Source organism: Pan troglodytes, chromosome 1, assembly GCF_028858775.2.
Source record: "Pan troglodytes isolate AG18354 chromosome 1, NHGRI_mPanTro3-v2.0_pri, whole genome shotgun sequence".
NCBI classification, from domain to species: Eukaryota; Metazoa; Chordata; class Mammalia; order Primates; family Hominidae; genus Pan; species Pan troglodytes.
The window spans coordinates 141,959,788-141,979,400 of NC_072398.2; the positions used below are offsets into that span (position 1 = coordinate 141,959,788).

The window sequence follows — 19,613 nt, forward strand, 5'->3', positions numbered from 1 at the left end:
TTCCAACTATGTGGTCAATTTTGGAATAAGTGCGATGTGGTGCTGAGAAGAATGTATATTCTGTTGATTTGGGGTGGAGAGCTCTGATGTCTATTAGGTCCTCTTTGTGCAGAGCTGAGTTCAATTACTGGATATCTTTGTTAACTTTCTGTCTCATTGATCTGTCTAACGTTGACAGTGGGGTGTTAAAGTCTCCCATTAGTATTGTGTGGGAGTCTAAGTCTCTTTGTAGGTCTCTAAGGACTTGCTTTATGAATCTGGGTCCTCCTGTATTGGGTGCATATATATTTAGGATAGTTAGCTCTTGTTGTTGAATTGATCCCTTTATCATTATGTAATGGCCTTCTTTGTCTCTTTCGGTCTTTGTTTGTTTAAAGTCTGTTTTATCAGAGATGAGGATTGCAACCCCCGCTTTTTTTGTTTGTTTTCCATTTGCCTGGTAGATCTTCCTCCACCCCTTTATCTTGAGACTATGTGTGTCTCTGCTCATGAGATGGGTCTCTTGAATACAGCACACTGATGGGTCTTGTCTCTTTATCCAATTTGCCAGTCTGTGTCTTTTCATTGGAGCATTTAGCCCATTTACATTTAAGGTTAATATTGTTATGTGTGAATTTGATCCTGTCATTATGATATTAGCTGGTTATTTTGCTAGTTAGTTGATGCAGTTTCTTCCTAGCATAGATGGTCTTTACAATTTGGCATGCTTTTGCAGTGGCTGATACTGGCTGATCCTTTCTATGTTTAGTGCTTCCTTCAGGAGTTCTTGTAAGGCAGGCCTGGTGGTGACAAAATCTCTCAGCATTTGCTTGTCTGTAAAGTATTTTATTTATCCTTCACTTATGAAGCTTAGTTTGGCTGGATATGAAATTCTGGGTTGAAAATTCTTTTAAGAATGTTGAATATTGGCCCCCACTCTCTTCTGGCTTGTAGAGTTTCTGCCAAGAGATCTGCTATTAGTCTGATGGGCTTCCCTTTGTGGGTAACCCGACTTGTCTCTCTGGCTGCCCTTAACATTTTTTCCTTCATTTCAACTTTGGTGAATCTGACAATTATGTGTCTTGGAGTTGCTTTTCTCGAGGAGTATCTTTGTGGCATTCTGTGTATTTCCTGAATTTGAATGTTGGCCTGCCTTGCTAGGTTGGGGAAGTTCTCCTGGATAATATCCTGAAGAGTGTTTTCCAACTTGGTCCCATTCTCCCCATCACTTTGAGGTACACCAGTCAGACAGAGATTTGGTCTTTTCACATGGTCCCATATTTCTTGGAGGCTTTGTTCATTTCTTTTTACTCTTTTTTCTCTAAACTTCTCTTCTCACTTCATTTCATTCATTTGATCTTCAATCACTGTTACCCTTTCTTCCACTTGATCAAATTGGCTACTGAAGCTTGTTCATGCATCACGTAGTTCTCATGCCATGCTTTCCAGCTCCATCAGGTCATTTAAGGTCTTCTCTATGCTGTTTATTCTAGTTAGCCATTCGTCTAATCTTTTTTCAAGAACATCCTCCTTTAGCTTGGAGAAGTTTGTTACTACTGATTGTCTGAAGCCTTCTTCTCTCAACTTGTCAAAGTCATTCTCCATCCAGCTTTGTTCCATTGCTGGCGAGGAGCTGCATTCCTTTGGAGGAGAAGGGGTGCTCTGATTTTTAGAATTTTCAGCTTTTCTGCTCTGGTTTCTCCCCGTCTTTGTGGTTTTATCTACCTTTGGTCTTTGCAATGGTGATGCACAGATGGGGTTTTGGTGTGGATGTCCTTTCTGTTTGTTAGTTTTCCTTCTAACAGTCAGGGCCTTCAGCTGCAGGTCTGTTGGAGTTTGCTGGAGGTCCACTCCAGACCCTGTTTGCCTGGGTATCACCAGTGGAGGCTGCAGAACAGCAAGTATTGCAGAACGGCAAATGTTGCTGCCTGATCCTTCCTCCGGAAGCTTTGTCCCAGAGGGGCACCCGGCTGTTTGAGGTGTCAGTGGGCCCCTACTGGGAGGTGCCTCCCAGTTAGGCTACTCGGGGGTCGGGGACCCACTTGAGGAGGCAGTCTGTCCATTCTCAGATCTCAAACTCCGTGCTGGGAGAACCACTACTCTCCTCAAAGCTGTCAGACAGGAATGTTTTATTTTATTTTTTTAAAATTTTATTAACTTTCATGGTATTTCATTAAGTTCAGGGGCACCACTGGACTTAAAATATTTTTTAACTTCTTTATTTTATTTTATTTAGTTTGGGGGTAAGCCTGAACTTAAATTTAAAGTTAAAAAAAAAGGAAAATAGAGGCCAGGTGTGGTGGCTCACACCTGTAATTCCAGCACTCAGGGAGGCCAAGGTGGGTGGATCACCTGAGGTCAGGAGTTCAAGACCAGCCTGGCTAACATGGTGAAATCCCATCTCTATTAAAAATACAAAAATTAGCTGGGCATGATGGCAGGTGCCTGTGATCCCAGCTATTTCAGAAGCTGAGGTGGAAGAATTGCTTGAACCCGGAAGGTGGAGGTTGCAGTGTTTGCACCATTGCACTGCAGCCTGGGCAACAGAGCAAGTCTCCATCTCAAAAAAAAGAAAAAAAGAAAATAGAATTTTTGGCTTTCATACTGCAAAAATTATAAATGTGTGTGGGGTCTCATTTAGAAACAGTGAATTTAAACATACAGTACTAAAGTTATCAATCATCATTTCAGTGTACAACAAAGATAAAATATTGATTTGAAATAGATTGTAATGGGCATAAACTTTTTTATTTGCAAAAGTATGACTGTTCAAGGGACCAAAATATACAAATATATACATGCTTGATGGAAGCAAAATTACTTGTCGGCCTTGGAATTTGTGGATTTGGTCAGCATTTAATTCTATTTAAGGGACCTTCATGTCTTGCCCTGAATATTATTTCCAGCCTTGTCTTCTCCACATACCCATTCACTCATGCAGTTGAATTAAATAACTCTGTAATGTCATTATATGATCATACCCTAACAATTTTGACTTGGGTTCTGTTGGGTCTCTCACCTTTTTAATTCTTTCATTTCCACAAGTCCTGATTTTATGTACTCCTTAACGTCCAGCTCGTTTCAACCTACTGCCATCTTATTTGAGTTAGACATAGTAACTTCTTGCTTGAACTCACAGAGCATTTGTTTCTCTTTATTTTCCTTCCTTCCCACTTCTCATTTTTTGGATTGTTGTCTGTTTTGTTTTTTACATTACGACTTTCGTTCCACTCCTGGCAGAAGTTATCATCTTGCTTGCATTTTTATGTTGACAATGCTATCTGCCACTCCTGAAAGTCATCTTCTTGTGATTATGGAACTTTGCATCCACAAAATCAAAGGCAGCATCTGCATTTTGTACATAGCTGAATAATTTTTGGTGAATTCAATTGATTAACATTGGCATTCCTAATATAGGCATGATTGAGAAAATTTGCAAAAGGATTATTGTTCACTAATTACTACATACTTACTATGCTGTAGGCACTGCATTAAATATTTTACACATTGACAGTGTCAATTGCTACTTTTAATATCTAAAGAAAGAGAAGCCCTGAGAAAATCAATATAAATGGCAAAAATACAGCTTGACTTTAACATGATCTTCAAAATTCATATTACATGCCCTACTATTCAGCTATATATACTACAGCTGAAATAGTGAATGAACAACCAAATGAATGAATTAATAAGTGAATGAATCAAAAGGAGACTCTTAAGTCCTATCTGTAATGTGCTTTCTAGTGTCACAAACAATATCAGATTACGTTTGGAAAAATTTAAGTTTATTGCATACAAAAAGTAGAGAGCATCATTCAGGAGACTTCATACCAAGATGCTCTCCTCATAATGGTTACAGCACCACTGATAAAGCATAAAGGAAGAAATATATTTACTTATCGTGTGATTGGCTTTATACATTAACAATATTTTTAGGGCAAATAGAGATGTTTAGGCGCTTTTTCTATAGCTGATTTATTTAATTTCACTGAATCATGCTGGCAAGCATATAAAGCTTACATTTGTGTTTCCTTTAGACACAGCATTTTGGGAAAACTGGAATGACTTCAGTTTTGGTTACATGGATACAAGTAGTTGACCTTGAGATGTATCTAAACTGTGGCTTCCATTTTTTTTTTTCTTTAACACTAGAGTGACCCTAAGAGTGACTCGTGGATCTTTGCCCTGGCTGTGCTTCTAAGCAGCAGCTTTGTCTACAACAGCATGGGCACCATCAACCACCAGGCCCTGGAGCAGCTGCAGTATCCTTCCAGGAAGTGAAGAGCCAGGTTTTATGGAGTTTAGGGGAATGGAAACTGATACTGTGTCTTCTTTGTTGTGACTCAGTTGTCCTGGTTGAGTAAGAAGAGAAACAGTGCAAAAGGGAATGTGTATAAAACTTGTTTCTAAGTGAGATGTGCAAATGATGGTGTAGGGTGCTATCCTTCCTTAGCTGAGATCCCAGCTACGTGACTGAGCTAACAGAGCTAATCAGGGCAAAATCGTGCCCCAGACCTGATGAAGTTGAGGACTCCAGCGAGTTTGTGAGTTTCTTTCCAGACTTTATTTGGACTGTTCGAGATTTTACCCTGGAGCTGAAGTTAGATGGACACCCCATCACAGAAGATGAGTACCTGGAGAATGCCTTGAAGCTGATTTCAGGTATCAGAGCATGGCCTAGATGGGAGAAGGTTCAGTAGTGGGTGGGATCAACTAGGACCTACCGTTCAACACCTGACACAAATTTTTATATTGGACTGGATTGAGGCCCTTGCTCATGGTGGTTGGTGATTGACAAGTGATTATGATTTTTGTGGTTATTTTTGCTTGAAATTTCCCAGAGGCTGAGGGTCAAATTCATTGAGAAAACTTAAATCTCAAAGTTCTATCAAATGATTTTAGACCAATAAGTACCATGAAAAATATATTGAGGATTACAATTAGTATTATCACATCCTAAGACTCATATATTTGTGTTACTTATTAACTTCAAGTGCTCCTCCTATTCTATTTGGAGAAAATTAACTAATAAGCTTGGAAGCTGGTAAACACAGAATCGCAAGAAGTCAAATGATCCAATTTTGGAAATATATTTCACTCAGTCTATTTTATTAGCCTGGATACTTATAACCTTTAGAGAAAAAGGAGATTCATACAGTTAATGATTCAGGAAATTAAAAAAAAAATACACAGACATATGCTTCCAGTAGGACTGTCAAATCCTTTATTTTACCGTTTTCATAACATCACCTACTTCATTCTACAGTCTCATATAATATGTTGTCAATCTATTATACATTTGTTAAACAGATTATATTTAGTGGAGTGGATACCTGTTGGCACCTACAATCAATATCCATCTTTGTTCATTTGTTCATCCTTTCAACAAATATTTGTTTTGAATAACTGATATATGTCACAGAATCCCTCTGCAAGACAATGTTAGACCTAATATAATCTGACCTGAGTATTTTCCGTCTCTTTCAAACATTTTTCCCAGCCACATCTTGTCCTTGTTTCTAGCATTTAAATTTTAAGCCCAACATTTCATTTCTGACATGTGGACAATAAGATTGAGAAAGTCCATGATGCTATGTAATATTAGCCAGAAACAGGAAGAAAAATATGACAGGACCTCATTTCTATATGGATTCTATTTCAAAACGTCAAATACATAGAAACAGAGAGTAGAACAGTGGTTACCAGGGCATGGTGAGGGAGGAAATGAGGACATGTGGGTGAAGGGTACAAACTTGAAGTTATATAGGGTGGGAAAGTCTAGGGCTCTAATATACTGCAGGAGAACTATCCTTAACAATATTGTATTTTACATTTAAAATTTACAGAGATTAGGTTTTAGGTACTCTTACCACAAAAAAAGGGAAGAAAAGTATAGAAAGTATTGGATATATAATTTGCTTACTTAGTAGTAATTTCACTATGTACATGTATATCGAAACATCATGTTATAACATGATAAATATATACAATTTTTAAAGAAAGTACTTCTTATCATATTTTAGTTAATCATAATTCAACAAACATTTTAAAAATCGTCAGTCTACCAGACATCATACAGTAGCTGAGGAAACCAACCACAAATTCCTTCACTTGAGGTGGATGCATTCCCTTCATTTCCAGGAGTACCTTTTTGACTCTGCTTTGTGCAGAAATTGACTTTTCATACCTTAAGTAGATTAGCATAAGTTTGGTTGCATGAGAGGTTTGATTACATAGAGTAGATTCACAGACACAAGAGACTGTAGTGATTGATGGAAGGAACTTTGGAAATGAAAATCTTCAGGCTCACTTAAAACCTGTTCTTCAGTAGTCACTTTTTCACTAATTCTGCAGGCAAGAATCCCCAAATCCAAAATTCTAACAAGCCCAGGGAGTGGATCAGGCATTTCTTTCCAAAACGGAAGTGCTTTGTCTTTGACCGGCCAATAAATGACAAAAAACTCTTACTCCATGTTGAAGAAGTACGAGAAGACCAACTGGATAGTAATTTCCAGATGCAATCAGAAAATTTCTGTTCTTATATCTTCACCCATGCAAAGACCAAGACCCTGAGAGAGGGAATCCTTGTCACTGGAAACCGTGAGTCTATTTCCCTATATGGGTGTTTACTGAGGCCTACTGTATCTCAAAAACTAGTAAACTAAGCTTATGAGCACGAACAACTGGTAAGGAGATAACATCTGTGTTATGAGGTGTGGGATAAGTGAAGGATTTTTTCTCAGTGAGGGTATAAAAGCTGTATTGTGAATTTACACAAAACAGAAAGTAAGTAGCATGTCATGAGTTTCTGCAAGCCTACTGAGATTTTGAGATACAAAATTCAGCGTAATCTTATAAACAAAGCTGGCTTCATGAACATGTTACCTGTGCAGTCTTTTAGTGCTCTGTACAGAAAAGAGCTTCTCACAGGGTTTGATGTTCTGGCACTGTCTTAAGTGTTTTTATAAAAGCACCTGCATTTACATTCAGAATTATGATCCACAAATGATATAATTTACTTTGCTGAATAAACGCTTTTAAATTTTTACTTAAGCAGAAAAGTTTTTTTTTTTTTCAAGAAACCCTTGCTACATATTGTTTGTGATTAGTAATTAACTTTGTAATGTGATGAGCTGGAGAACAAAATAGAAAGAATAAATAGGAACAACAGTCATGTTATCGTAGGAAACTGACTCCATAAAAAGTAGTAGTAGTAATAGTAGAATTGAAAGAAGGAGGAGGGAAAATTCATGTTAAATGGAATTTTTTCTGATTTTTAGAATGCTGATACATACCACTCGTAAAACAATGAGTGAAAACTTTCTATCTATTCCCTAAATTTCCTAAATCATTCAGGGCTGGGGATGCTGGTGGAGACCTACCTGGATGCCATCAACAGTGGAGTGACTCCTTGTCTGGAGAATGCAATGGCAGTTCTGGCCCAGTGTGAGAACTCAGCAGCCGTGCAGAGGGCAGCCAACCACTACAGCCAGCAGATGGCCCAGCAAGTGAGATTCCCCACAGACACACTCCAGGAGCTGCTGGACGTGCATGCAGTTTGTGAGAGGGAAGCCATTGCAGTCTTCATGGAGTACTCCTTCAAAGATAAAAGCCAGGAATTTCAGAAGAAGCTTGTGGTAATCTTTGTATTTTTTTTTTCTTGATTCCTGCCTTTCTGGAATGATACTTATAGTCCACCTTTTTAATGCCATGGTTCATCTCCTTCTTGTGGTAAAGGGAGCTTGGATTATTTTATGTGACTGAATTTAATGGGCTACAGTTTTTTATTTTTCTAAAATATGGGAAATTTATTAATTTTCTATCATGCATAAGAAATTATGATTGTAGCACATTTAACAACACATTTATACAACATACTAACTACATTTAATAACAATGTATTGCATTCTTGAAAATTACTAAGAGAATAGTATTTAGAATGACAAATATTTGAGTTAATATATATGTTAATTAGCTTGATGTAGTAATTTCATAATCTATACAAGTTAAACAGAATTCTTGTACACATTATGTTACATTTCAAAATAACCTGATGTAAGCATTATACATATAGAATTTTTTTTTATTTTAAAAAGGTAAAATAAAGAAGCACTTGCCTGACTGAGTGTGGAAAAAATGCCTAAGCTCACAGCTCCGTAAGTCAGAAGTTCTTTTTAGGGCATCTGTGTGCTCCACTCAGTGTATCACAAGCTGAAAACAAGGTGTTGATTGAGCTTACTTCTTACCTGTATGCTCAGGGGAACCTCTCTCCATCTTCAAGTCAGCAATAATGCATCAAATGTTTCTGTTGTTTCTAATTTCTCTGGCTTCCTCTTCTGCCTCAAGGTAAACAAAAAAGCTCTGCTTTCAAAGAGCTCATGTAATTTGGTAATTCTTAAATACTTTCTTGAGTGTACTCAGTACTACTTGAATACTCTCCATTTCTAAAGTCAACAGATATCATATAATGTTACCTAAACACTGGAGTACACTCCATCATATTAATAAGCGCAGGGACTATGGATAGTGTGGAAACCTCGGAGGGGAAATCCTGGGGGATATCTTAAATCTGCCATTGGCACTGTTATTGAATAACCTTCTTTCAGTCTGTCTATTACCAGTCCACAAGTGACAGAAATCCCTTAGTACATATTGAGAAAACCCAGATGCAATCATAGCTTAGAATTGTAAGCAAAAGATAATAATGTTCCCATATCTTCACATTTTAAGATCCTTTTTGGAAGAATTTCAAAAGAGTTCCAAGCTCTGTTCAGGGTACAATCAAGTCATTACTGGGATGTGATTATCCAGAAGGGTTGATTTTCTGTGTGCACATTTTATCCATAGCAATCCGTGTTCTCTAAGGACACTACTACTGCCACAACTGAATTGTCCCTTGCTTGTTGTTTATAGTTAGATCACTGTTAATCATACTTTTGCTGAAGGAAAGATAGAGTTCATGAACTTTCTACAGGTCATGCAGAGAATTGACCAGAACTGGAACTAAAACAAGTCTTCTGACTCTTAGTCTACACCATAACTCAGCCTGCTCTGAGGCCATGAGACTACTTCTTCCAAGAGGATCACAGTTGGACCTTCCCTTCTAACAGCTTCTTTCTACTGTTTTTCCCTACACTTTTCTGGCAGGACACCATGGAGAAAAAGAAGGAAGACTTTGTGCTGCAGAATGAAGAGGCATCTGCCAAATATTGTCAGGCTGAGCTTAAGCGGCTTTCAGAGCTCTTGACGGAAAGTATTTCAAGAGGAACTTTCTTTGTTCCGGGGGGGCACAATATCTACTTAGAAGCAAAAAAGAAGATTGAACAGGACTATACACTAGTGCCCAGAAAAGGAGTTAAGGTGAGGAATAAGGGGAGAAGGGGATGGATGACAGAGGATAGTCAGAGGGTCTTTGTTGCCTCTTCTGAAAATCTAAGAACACAGCACCATTTATCGACAAAAATTGAAGCATGGCAATACCTTGATATTTTAAATCTTAAAATCCACAATTATTTAGCTACTCTTACTAAAACAGAACTATTTTTTTTCCCAAAGAGGATTTAGAATCAGAAGTCAGGATGAAACAAACCATTTCTTTTATTTATCAAATAATGTGATAGTTTTTGTGCTAAGTACAGAAATACACTATGAAAGGAAAAACTTTGTTTTCAGAATCTTATGATTTTACACAAGATGGACAAATTAATACTCATTGGATATGGTGTGATTGTGGTTATCATATTGGTATACATTGATAGGGGTGATGATGATGGTGATGATGAAATGAATGGTTCATAGACATTGAGCATTCATTTTGTGTATCAGATATTATTTTAGGTGATTTTGTTGGATTATCAATTTCATTCTCAGAATAATGTAAATTAGTTACTACTATCTTCCACATAGGCAATTGAGAAATGTTAATGCATGGAGAGGCTAATAAATTTCCTAAGATGACACAATCACCAAGTGGTGGAGCTGATGGGCTGATCTATGTACTTGAACGCCACTGGAAACTCAGGATTTTCCTTTTTGAAGAAACTGTCCTGTGTTCTATGATGACTATACTAATTTACTTTCCTCCCAACGGTGTCTAAGTGTTCCCTTTTCTCCACATCCTTGCCAACGCTTTTTATCCTTTGACTTTTTGATAATCATCATTCTGTGTGAGGTGATATCTCATTATGGTTTTTCATTTGCATTTCTCTGAAGATTAGTGATGCAGAACATGCTTTCACATACTTGATGGCCATTTAAATGTCTTCTTTTGAGGGATGTCTGTTCAGGTCTTTTGCTCATTTTTTAAAAAATCAGTTTTGTTGTATTTTGTTTTGTTGTATTGCTATTGAGTTATATGAGCTCATTATATATTTTGGATATTAAGCACTTATCAGATATATGGTTTGCAAATATGTTCTATTCTGTATGTTGCCTTTTCTTTTTTCCTTTCTTTGTTTTTTCATTGAGTGGTAACTTAGTTTGATGTAGTCCCACTAGTTTCTTTTAGCACTTGTTTCCTGTGCTCTTGGTGTGAAATTCAAAAATATCATTGCCAAGACCAGTGTCAAGGAGTATTTCCTGGGTTTTCTCTTAGGAGTTTTACAGTCTCTGGTCTTATGTTCAAATCTTTAACCAATTTTTAGTTGACATTTGTGTGTAGTACAAGGGTCCAGTTTTCCCACCACCATTCCACCATTTATTAAAGATGCTATCTTTTTCTCATGGTGTACTCCTGACACATTTTTTTGAAAAGTCTTTGACTGTAAATGTGTGGGTTTGTTTCCTGGCTCTCTATTCTGTTCCACGGAGTTAGATGTCTCTTTTTATGCCAGCATTACACTACTTGATACCTTTGTAGTAGATTTTGAAGTCAGATAGTATGATGCCTTTGGCTCTGTTTTTCTTGTTTTGGCTATTTGGGGTCTTTTATGGTTCCATATGAATTTTATAATTGGTTTTCTTACTGCTGTGAAAAAACACCATTGGAATTTTGATAGAAATTGTGTAAACCTGTAGATTTTTTTTAGATAGTATGAACATTTTAACAATATTAATTTTTCCAGTCAATGTACATGGAATATCTCTCCATTTATTTTATGTCTTCTTCAGTTAATTTCATCAGCATTTTATGATTGACAGTGTACAAATCTTTTACCTCTTTGGTTACATTTATTTCTAAGCATTTTATAATTTTGATGCTATTATAAATGTGATTTTCTTATTGTTTCATATAGTTTGTTCTTAGTGCATAGAAATGTAGCTGAATTTGTATGCTAATTTTGTATCCTCCAACTTTACTGAATTTATTAGTTTAACAGCTATTGGTGGACTTCTGGTTGTATTTCCAAAGGAACTAAAGTCACTATCTCAAAGAGATATTTTCACTCCCATGTTCATTGCAGCATAATTTGCAATAGCCAAGACATGAAAACAACCTGTGTCCATCCACAAATGAGCAAGTGAAGAAAATGTGATATATATACATATCTATATGTAAATATAGATATATAAAATAAAGTATTATTGAATCCTAAAAAGAAAGAAATCCTACCACTGGCGACAACATGAATGAACCTGGAGGACATTATGCTTAGTGAAATCAGCCATTCTTAGAAAGACAAATACTGCATGACGCACCTTTATGTGAAATTATTTAAAAAGAGCGAAAGTCAGCTAGGCACAGTGGCTCACACCTCTAATCCCAGCACTTTGGGAGGCTGAGGCAGGTGGATCACAAGGTCAGGAGATCAAGTCCATCCTGGCCAACATGGTGAAACCCTGTCTCTACTAAAAATACAAAAATTAGCCTGGCATGGTGGTGCATGCCTGTAGTCCCAGCTATTCTGGAGGCTGAGGCAGGAGAATTACTTGAACCTGGGAGGCAGAGGTTGCAGTGAACCGAGATCACACCACTGCACTCCAGCTTGGTGACAGAGCGAGACTCCGTCTCAAAAAAAAAAAAAAAAAAAAAAAGAGTGAAAGTCACATTAACAGAGAGTAGAATGGGTGGTTACCAGACAGAGAGGGGTGGGAGGAAAGGGGAAATAGTGGTCAGTAGGTACAAACATTCAGTTATAAGATGAGTAAGTTCTGGATGCCTAGTGTATAGCATGGTGACTATAGTTAAAACAATGTACTGTATACTAGAAATTTGCTAAGAGAGTAGGTCCCTTGTGTTCCCACCACACACACACACACAAAAGATAACTGCATGAGGTGCAGATATATTAGCTTGATTATAATAATCCTTTCACAATGTATACCTATATCAAAATATCATGCTGTTCCTCTTAAACATAATTTTTACTTATCAATCAACTTCAAAAAACTTGTAAAACAAAATTAGAAATTAGCCTATATTATTAAAAAGGGAAAACTAGCACATACTGGTTAGGTTGTAGAGAAAAGGGAACGCTTATACACTGCTAGTGGGATTGCAAATTGTAAATTCCTCTGTGGGAAGCAGTTTGGAGATTTCTTAAAGAACTAAAAATAGAATTATTATTATTATTCAACCCAGCAATCCCATTACTAGGTATACACCCAAAGGAAAATAAAACATTCTACCAAAAAGACACCCACACTCATATGTTTATCACAGCACTATTCACAATAGCAAAGACACAGAATCAACCTATGCGCCCATCAATAGTAGACTGGATTTTTACCATGTGGTGCATATACACCTTGAGACACTATGCAGCCATAAAAAGAATGAAATCATGTCGTTTGCAGAAAAATGGATGCATCTGGAGGCCATTATCCTAAGTGAATTAATGCAGAAACAGAAAACCAAATACTCCATGTTCTCACTTGTAAGTGGGAGCTAAACAATGAATACACATGTACATAAAGACGGGATCAATATACACTGGGGAATACAAGAGGGAGGAGGCAGGGAGGGAAGTAGGGTTGAAAAACGACCTTTGGGGTTCTACATTCACTATCTGGGTGACTGTTTTGACTGAAGCCCAAACCTCAGTATCACGCAATATAGTCATGTAACAAACCTGCATGCGAACCCCATTGATCAAGTTGGGCTATTTGTCTCCACTCAAACCTCATATTGAATTGTAATCCCCAGTGCTGGAGGTGGGGCCTCGTGGGAGGTGTTTGGATCATGGGGGAAGATCCTTTATGGCTTGCTGCTGTCTGTGTGATAGTGAGTTCTCTGGAGGTCTGGTCATTTAAAAGTATGTGGCACCTGCACTCTCTCTCACTCTCTCTTGCTCCTGCTTTTGTCATGTGACATGCAAGCTCTTGCTTCACATTCCACCAGGAGTAAAAGCTTCCTGAAGCCTTACCAGAAGCCATGTTTCCTGTAAAGCCTGCAGAACTATGAGCCCATTAAACCTCTTTGCTTTATAAATTACCCCGAACTTAAAATAAAAGTTAAATAAAAAAAATTAAATGTAGATCCTAACTCTATACCTAAATCATTATTGCTCACTCACCCTAAAACAGTAGTGTCCAAAAAACTATTTTAAATTCAGATCAGATAAAAATAAATAGCTACTTGTAATCCTCCTTGGAAAGATACATATATCAAATCTGAGTATGATTTTTTACTTCATAAGTCACTACCAGTTAAACAGAAAAAAGTGCTTAATTCTGAACTGAAAGGTCCTTTGCATTCTGAGAACAAAGCCTAGTACAGGTCAGGTAATTTCACTTATCTGAGTTTCAATTTCCTCACAAAATGAAAAGAAGGTGACTGTTTAAGAAATCAAAATTCCAAGTGTTGACAAGAATATGAAGCAACTGGAATTCTCACACATTGCTAATGAGGTATAAATCAGAACATCAATTTGGAAAACTGTTTGGTTTTAATTGCTAAAATTGAAAAACAAATACCAAATGACCCAGCAAATCCGTTCCTAGATATATGCATTCACTTAAAAGACTGGGACAGAAATGGTCACAACAGTATCATTCACAATAGCACCAAACTGAAATTTTACCCTAATGTCCATCAACAATAGAACAAGTAAACTAGTGTATTCACATAATGGCGTACTATATCACAATGAAAATGAATAAGCTACAATCACACAATAAGAAAAAAAATTACCCAGTCTCAGGTATTTGTAGCAATGCAAGAATGTCCTAATACACCCATGAATCTAAATTTTTTTTTGAAAGAAGGGAACAAGGAAAATAACCGTCAAAAAATGCCTAGGTCCTTCCTTCTGTGATGTGCCCCACACACCCAAATTTCAGTCACTAATCACTTATTGGCTGAGGTATTTATGCCTCTTTTTCCTTCCCATGTGTGACTGTTAAGTCTATGCAGTGTTGTATTTTCCTTGATTGGTAATTTCCCATTTTGGACAGCCATGTTACTCCCTTAAAGTTTCAAATTCTTAAAGTTTCTCAGGCCAGGTACAGTGGCTCACACCTATAATCCCAACGCTTTGGAAGGCCAAGGTAGGAGGATTGCTTAAGACCAGGAGATTGAAACCATCCTGAGCAACATGACAGGACTTCCATCTCTACAAAAATAAAAAATAAAATTAGCCAGCCGCGGTGGCACACATCTGTAGTCCCGGCTATGCAGGAGGCTGAGGCAGCAGCATTCAGCCCGGGAGTTCAAGGTTGAAGTGATAATACCATTGAACTTGTGCTTGGGTGACAGAGTGAGACTGTCTCAAAAGAGAAAAAAAAGTTTCTCAACTGTTTAATTTTCCATTATATTCACCACTACTCCTGTAAATAGACTAAACAGTTACCTGTTCGGTCTTTTTAAGGTTTTAACTTTTTAAATTAAATTTGAATACATTGTTTACTTTTAATGAACTATTATCAACATTCTTAACAGTGATCAAAAGTAAATAAATAAATAAATAAATAATTAGCCTAGAAAAGCTTCCAGTGAGGTAAGAGCTATTAGGTAAAGTATCAATAGGTGTTATCCTAATTTGAAAAGGGTAGACAGGCTTTCAGGCAAAAGAAAAAAGAAAGCAAATAATGCAAACTATGGAGGATGTGTGTTTGTAGAACTGCATAGAAATCTGGTTGTCTGCACCGGGGGTGGGTGGTGAGCAGCATCCCTGGGAGAAGAGGCTGGACAGGCAGGAGGGAGGCTGCTACACAGGGTTTTCATGTCTCAACAAAGAGCTTGGACTTTTTCTTGTGGCTGTGGAAGGAAAGAAACCACTGTGGAATCTTAAGAATAATGTGAAGTTTACAAGGTTAGATTTGTGGCTTTGTTGAACAATAATTTCCTCATCACAAGACAAGATTTCTGCTGCCTGACAGGTCTTTGCTCCTTCTTGGTTCTTCAGGCAGACGAGGTCCTCCAGAGCTTCCTGCAGTCACAGGTGGTTATAGAGGAATCCATCCTGCAGTCAGACAAAGCCCTCACTGCTGGAGAGAAGGCCATAGCAGGTACAGGGGCAGGGTTCAGCTCTCAGGCAAATGGGTAGGTTCTTGCAACACTCTCTTGATGTTCAGAAAAAAGGATTTTCCTTATACCAGGAGCTTTCTTCTCATAGGGAACACATGCTCTGCTAAAACTGAAAATAACAAGGGGAGTTGGGATTGAACATCCAGCCACTTAGTTTCTTCCCACAACATTCTTAAACATGCTCTTGCTGACATGGCTAGTGACAGAATTCAGAGATTCTCAATTCCCCACCTTGGTGCTTTTTTCAAAGTCATTTTGGCCTCTGAACTCAGGAGAGTAGAACTCAGACAAGACTGTTACTTTCTTTTTTTTTTTTTCTTTCCAACTTTTATTTTAGGTCCAGAGGGTACACAAATAGGTTTGTTACATGGGCAAATTGTGTCATGGGAATTTGTTGTACAGATTATTTCATCACCCAGGTAATGAGCATAGTACCCAATAGGTAGTTTTTCAATCTTTACCCTCTTCCCATTCTCCACCCTCAAGTAGGTCCTGGTGTCTATTGGTCCCTTTGTGTCCATGTGTACTCAATATTTAGTTCCCACTCATAAGTAAGAACATGTGATATTTGGTTTTCTAGTCCTGCATTAATTCCCTTAGAATATTGACCTCCAGCTGCATCCACAGTGCTGCAAAGAACATTATTTCATTCATTTTATGGCTGTGTATGTTTATGTGTATGTACATCTAAGGCATATATGTACAACATTTTCATTATCCAGTCCACCACTGATGAACATTTAGGTTGATTCCATGTCTTTGGTATTGCAAATAGTGCACCGATGAACATGCACATGCATGTGTCTTTATGGTAGAATGATTTATTTTCCTTTGGGTATATAAGCAGTAATGGGATTGGCGGGTCAAATGATAGTTCTGTTTTAAGTTCTTTGAGAACTCTCCAAACTGCTTTCCACAGTGGCTGAACTAATTTACAAGCCCACCAGCAGTGTTTAAGAATTCCCTTTTCTTGGCAACCTTGCCAGCATCTGTTATTTTTTGACTTTTTAGTAACAGCCATTCTGACTGGTATGAGATGATATCTCATGTGCTTTCTACTTGCATTTTTCTTTTTTTTTCAGTTATTATTATTATTATTATACTTTAAGTTTTAGGGTGCATGTGCACAGTGTGCAGGTTTGTTACATATGTATACATGTGCCATGTTGGTGTTCTGCACCCATTAACTCATCATTTAGCATTAGGTATATCTCCTAATGCTATCCCTCCCCCCTCCCCCCACCCCACAACAGTCCCCAGAGTGTGATGTTCCCGTTCCTGTGTCCATGTGTTCTTATTGTTCAATTCCCACCTATGAGTGAGAACATGTGGTGTTTGGTTTTTGTCCTTGCGATAGTTTGCTGAGAATGATGGTTTCCAGTTTCATCCATGTCCCTATAAAGGACATGAACTCTTCATTTTTTATGGCTGCATAGTATTCCATGGTGTATATGTGCCACATTTTCTTAATCCAGTCTATCGTTGTTGGACATTTGGGTTGGTTCCAAGTCTTTGCTATTGTGAATAGTGCCACAATAAACATATGTGTCCATGTGTCTTTATAGCAGCATGATTTATAATCCTTTGGGTATATACCCAGTAATGGGATGGCTGGGTCAAATGGTATTTCTAGTTCTAGATCCCTGAGGAATCGCCACACTGACTTCCACAATGGTTGAACTAGTTTACAGTCCCACCAACAGGGTAAAAGTGTTCCTATTTCTCCACATCCTCTCCAGCATCTGTTGTTTCCTGACTTTTTAATGATTGCCATTCTAACTGGTGTGAGATGGTATCTCATTGTGGTTTTGATTTGCATTTCTCTGATGGCCAGTGATGATGAGCATTTTTTCACGTGTTGTTTGGCTGCATAGATGTCTTCTTTTGAGAAGTGTCTGTTCATATCCTTCGCCCACTTTTTGATGGGGTTGTTTTTTTCTTGTAAATTTGTTTGAGTTCATTGTAGATTCTGGATATTAGCCCTTTGTCAGATGAGTAGGTTGCAAAAATTGTCTCCCATTTTGTAGGTTGCCTGTTCACTCTGATGGTAGTTTCTTTTGCTGTGCAGAAGCTCTTTAGTTTAATTAAATCCCTTTTGGCTTTTGTTGCCATTGCTTTTGGTGTTTTAGACATGAAGTCCTTGCCCATGCCTATGTCCTGAATGATATTGCCTAGGTTTTCTTCTAGGGTTTTTATGGTTTTAGGTCTAACATCTAAGTCTTTAATCCATCTTGAATTCATTTTTGTATAAGGTGTAAGGAAGGGATCCAGTTTCAGCTTTCTACATATGGCTAGTCAGTTTTCCCAGCACCATTTATGAAATAGGGAATCCTTTCCCCATTGCTTGTTTTTGTCAGGTTTGTCAAAGATCAGATGGTTGTAGATATGTGGCATTATTTCTGAGGGCTCTGTTCTGTTCCATTGATCTATATCTCTGTTTTGGTGTTGAGCATTTTTTCATATGCTTGCTGGCCATGTGTATGTCTTCTTGGATAAATGTCTGTTAATGTCCGTTGCCCATTTTTTAATGGGGTTGTTTGCTTTGTTCTTAATTTCTTTAACTTCCTTATAGATTCTGGATATTAGACTTTTGTCAGATGCATAGTTTGCAGATATTTTCTCCCATTCTGTAGGTTGTCTGTTTACTCTGTTTATAGTTTCCTTTGTTGTGCATGAACTCTTTAGTTGAATTAGGTCCCTCTTGTTAACTTTTTGTTCGGTTGCAGTGGCTTTTGAAGTTTTCATCAGGAAATCTTTGCCAGTGCCTATGTCCAGAATGGTATTTCCTAGGTTTTCTTTTGGTGGTTTTATAGTTTTAAATTTTACATTTACATCTTTAACTCATCTTGAGTTGATTTTTGTATATAGTGAGAAGAAGGGGTCCAGTTTCAATCTTCTGCATATACCTAGCCAGTTAACCCAGCACCATTTATTGAATAATGCATTCTTTCTCCATTGCTTTTTTTGTTAGCTTTACCAAAGATCAGATAGTTGTAGGTGTGTGGTATTATTTCTGCTTTCTTTAAACTTTTCCATTTGTTTATGTGTCTGTTTTGTTTTGTTTTGTTTTTTGACCAGCACCATGCTATTTTGGTTATTGTAGTCTTGTAATATAGTTTAAACTCAAGTCATGTGATGTCTCTGGCTTTGTTCTTTTTGCTTAGGAGTGCCTTGGCTACTCGGGGTTTTTTTTTTGTTGTTGTTCCATGTGGATGTTAGAATAGTTTTTACTAATTCTATTTTTAAAAAGTCATCGATAATTTGATAGGAATAGCATTGAATATGTAAATCAATTTGGGCAGTATGGCTATTTTAACAACATTGATTCTTCCTATCCATATGCATGAAATAATTTTCCATTTGTTTGTGCAGTCTCAGATTTCTTTCAGCAGTGTTTTATAATTCTCATTGTAGAGATGTTTCACCTCCCTGATTGGCTGTAAACCTAGGTATTTTATTCTTGGTTATTCACAACAGCTATTGTGAATAGGATTGTGTTCTTGGTTTGACTTTCAGCTTGGACATTATTGGTGTGTAGAAATGCTACTTATTTTTGTACATTTACTTTTTTATCCTGAAACTTTGCTGATGTTTATCAGATGGATGAGACTTTGGGCAGAAATTACGGAGTTTTCTAACTACAGAATTCTATTGTCTATGAAGAGAGAGAGTTTGACTTCCTCTCTTCCTATTGGATAACTTTTTTTCCCCTTTGCCTGATTTCTCTGGCTAGGACTTCCAGTACTATGTTGAATAAGAGTTGTTGAGAGTGGGCATCCTTGTCTGTTTTTGGTTCTCAAGTGAAATGTTTCCAACTTTTTCACATTCAGTATGATGTTGGCTGTGGGTTTTTCATAGATGGCTCTTATTATTTTGAGGTATGTTCCTTTGAGGCCCAGTTTGTTGAGATATTTTAACATGAAAGATTGAATTTTATCAAAAGCCTTTTCTGTGCCCATTGAGAAGATCATCTGGTTTTTGTTCTGAGTCCCGTTTGTGTGAGGAATCAATTTATTATTAGCATATGCTGAATCAACCTTGCATTCCAGGAATAAAGCCTAATTGACAGTGGTGGGTTCGCTTTTTAATGTGCTGCTGGATTTGGTTTGCTAGTATTTTGTTGAAGATTTTTTCATCCATGTTCATCAGGAATATTGTCCTGCATTTTTCTTTTTTTGTTGTGTCTCTGCCAGGTTTTTAAAATCAGAATGATGCTGGCCTCATAGAA

The 19,613-nt window shown here is 37.4% G+C and overlaps 1 protein-coding gene across 1 annotated transcript in view; it reads left to right on the forward strand.

Moving 5' to 3' along the window:
* Positions 1–19,613, forward strand: part of GBP7 (guanylate binding protein 7) — a 44,269-nt gene that overhangs the window by 19,106 nt on the left and 5,550 nt on the right. The window contains exons 4-9 of the mRNA XM_009424758.5: positions 4,132–4,241; positions 4,445–4,641; positions 6,334–6,579; positions 7,336–7,616; positions 9,127–9,339; positions 15,264–15,366. Coding sequence (XP_009423033.4) covers positions 4,132–4,241; positions 4,445–4,641; positions 6,334–6,579; positions 7,336–7,616; positions 9,127–9,339; positions 15,264–15,366 — 1,150 coding nt within the window. The remainder of the gene's footprint in view (positions 1–4,131; positions 4,242–4,444; positions 4,642–6,333; positions 6,580–7,335; positions 7,617–9,126; positions 9,340–15,263; positions 15,367–19,613) is intronic.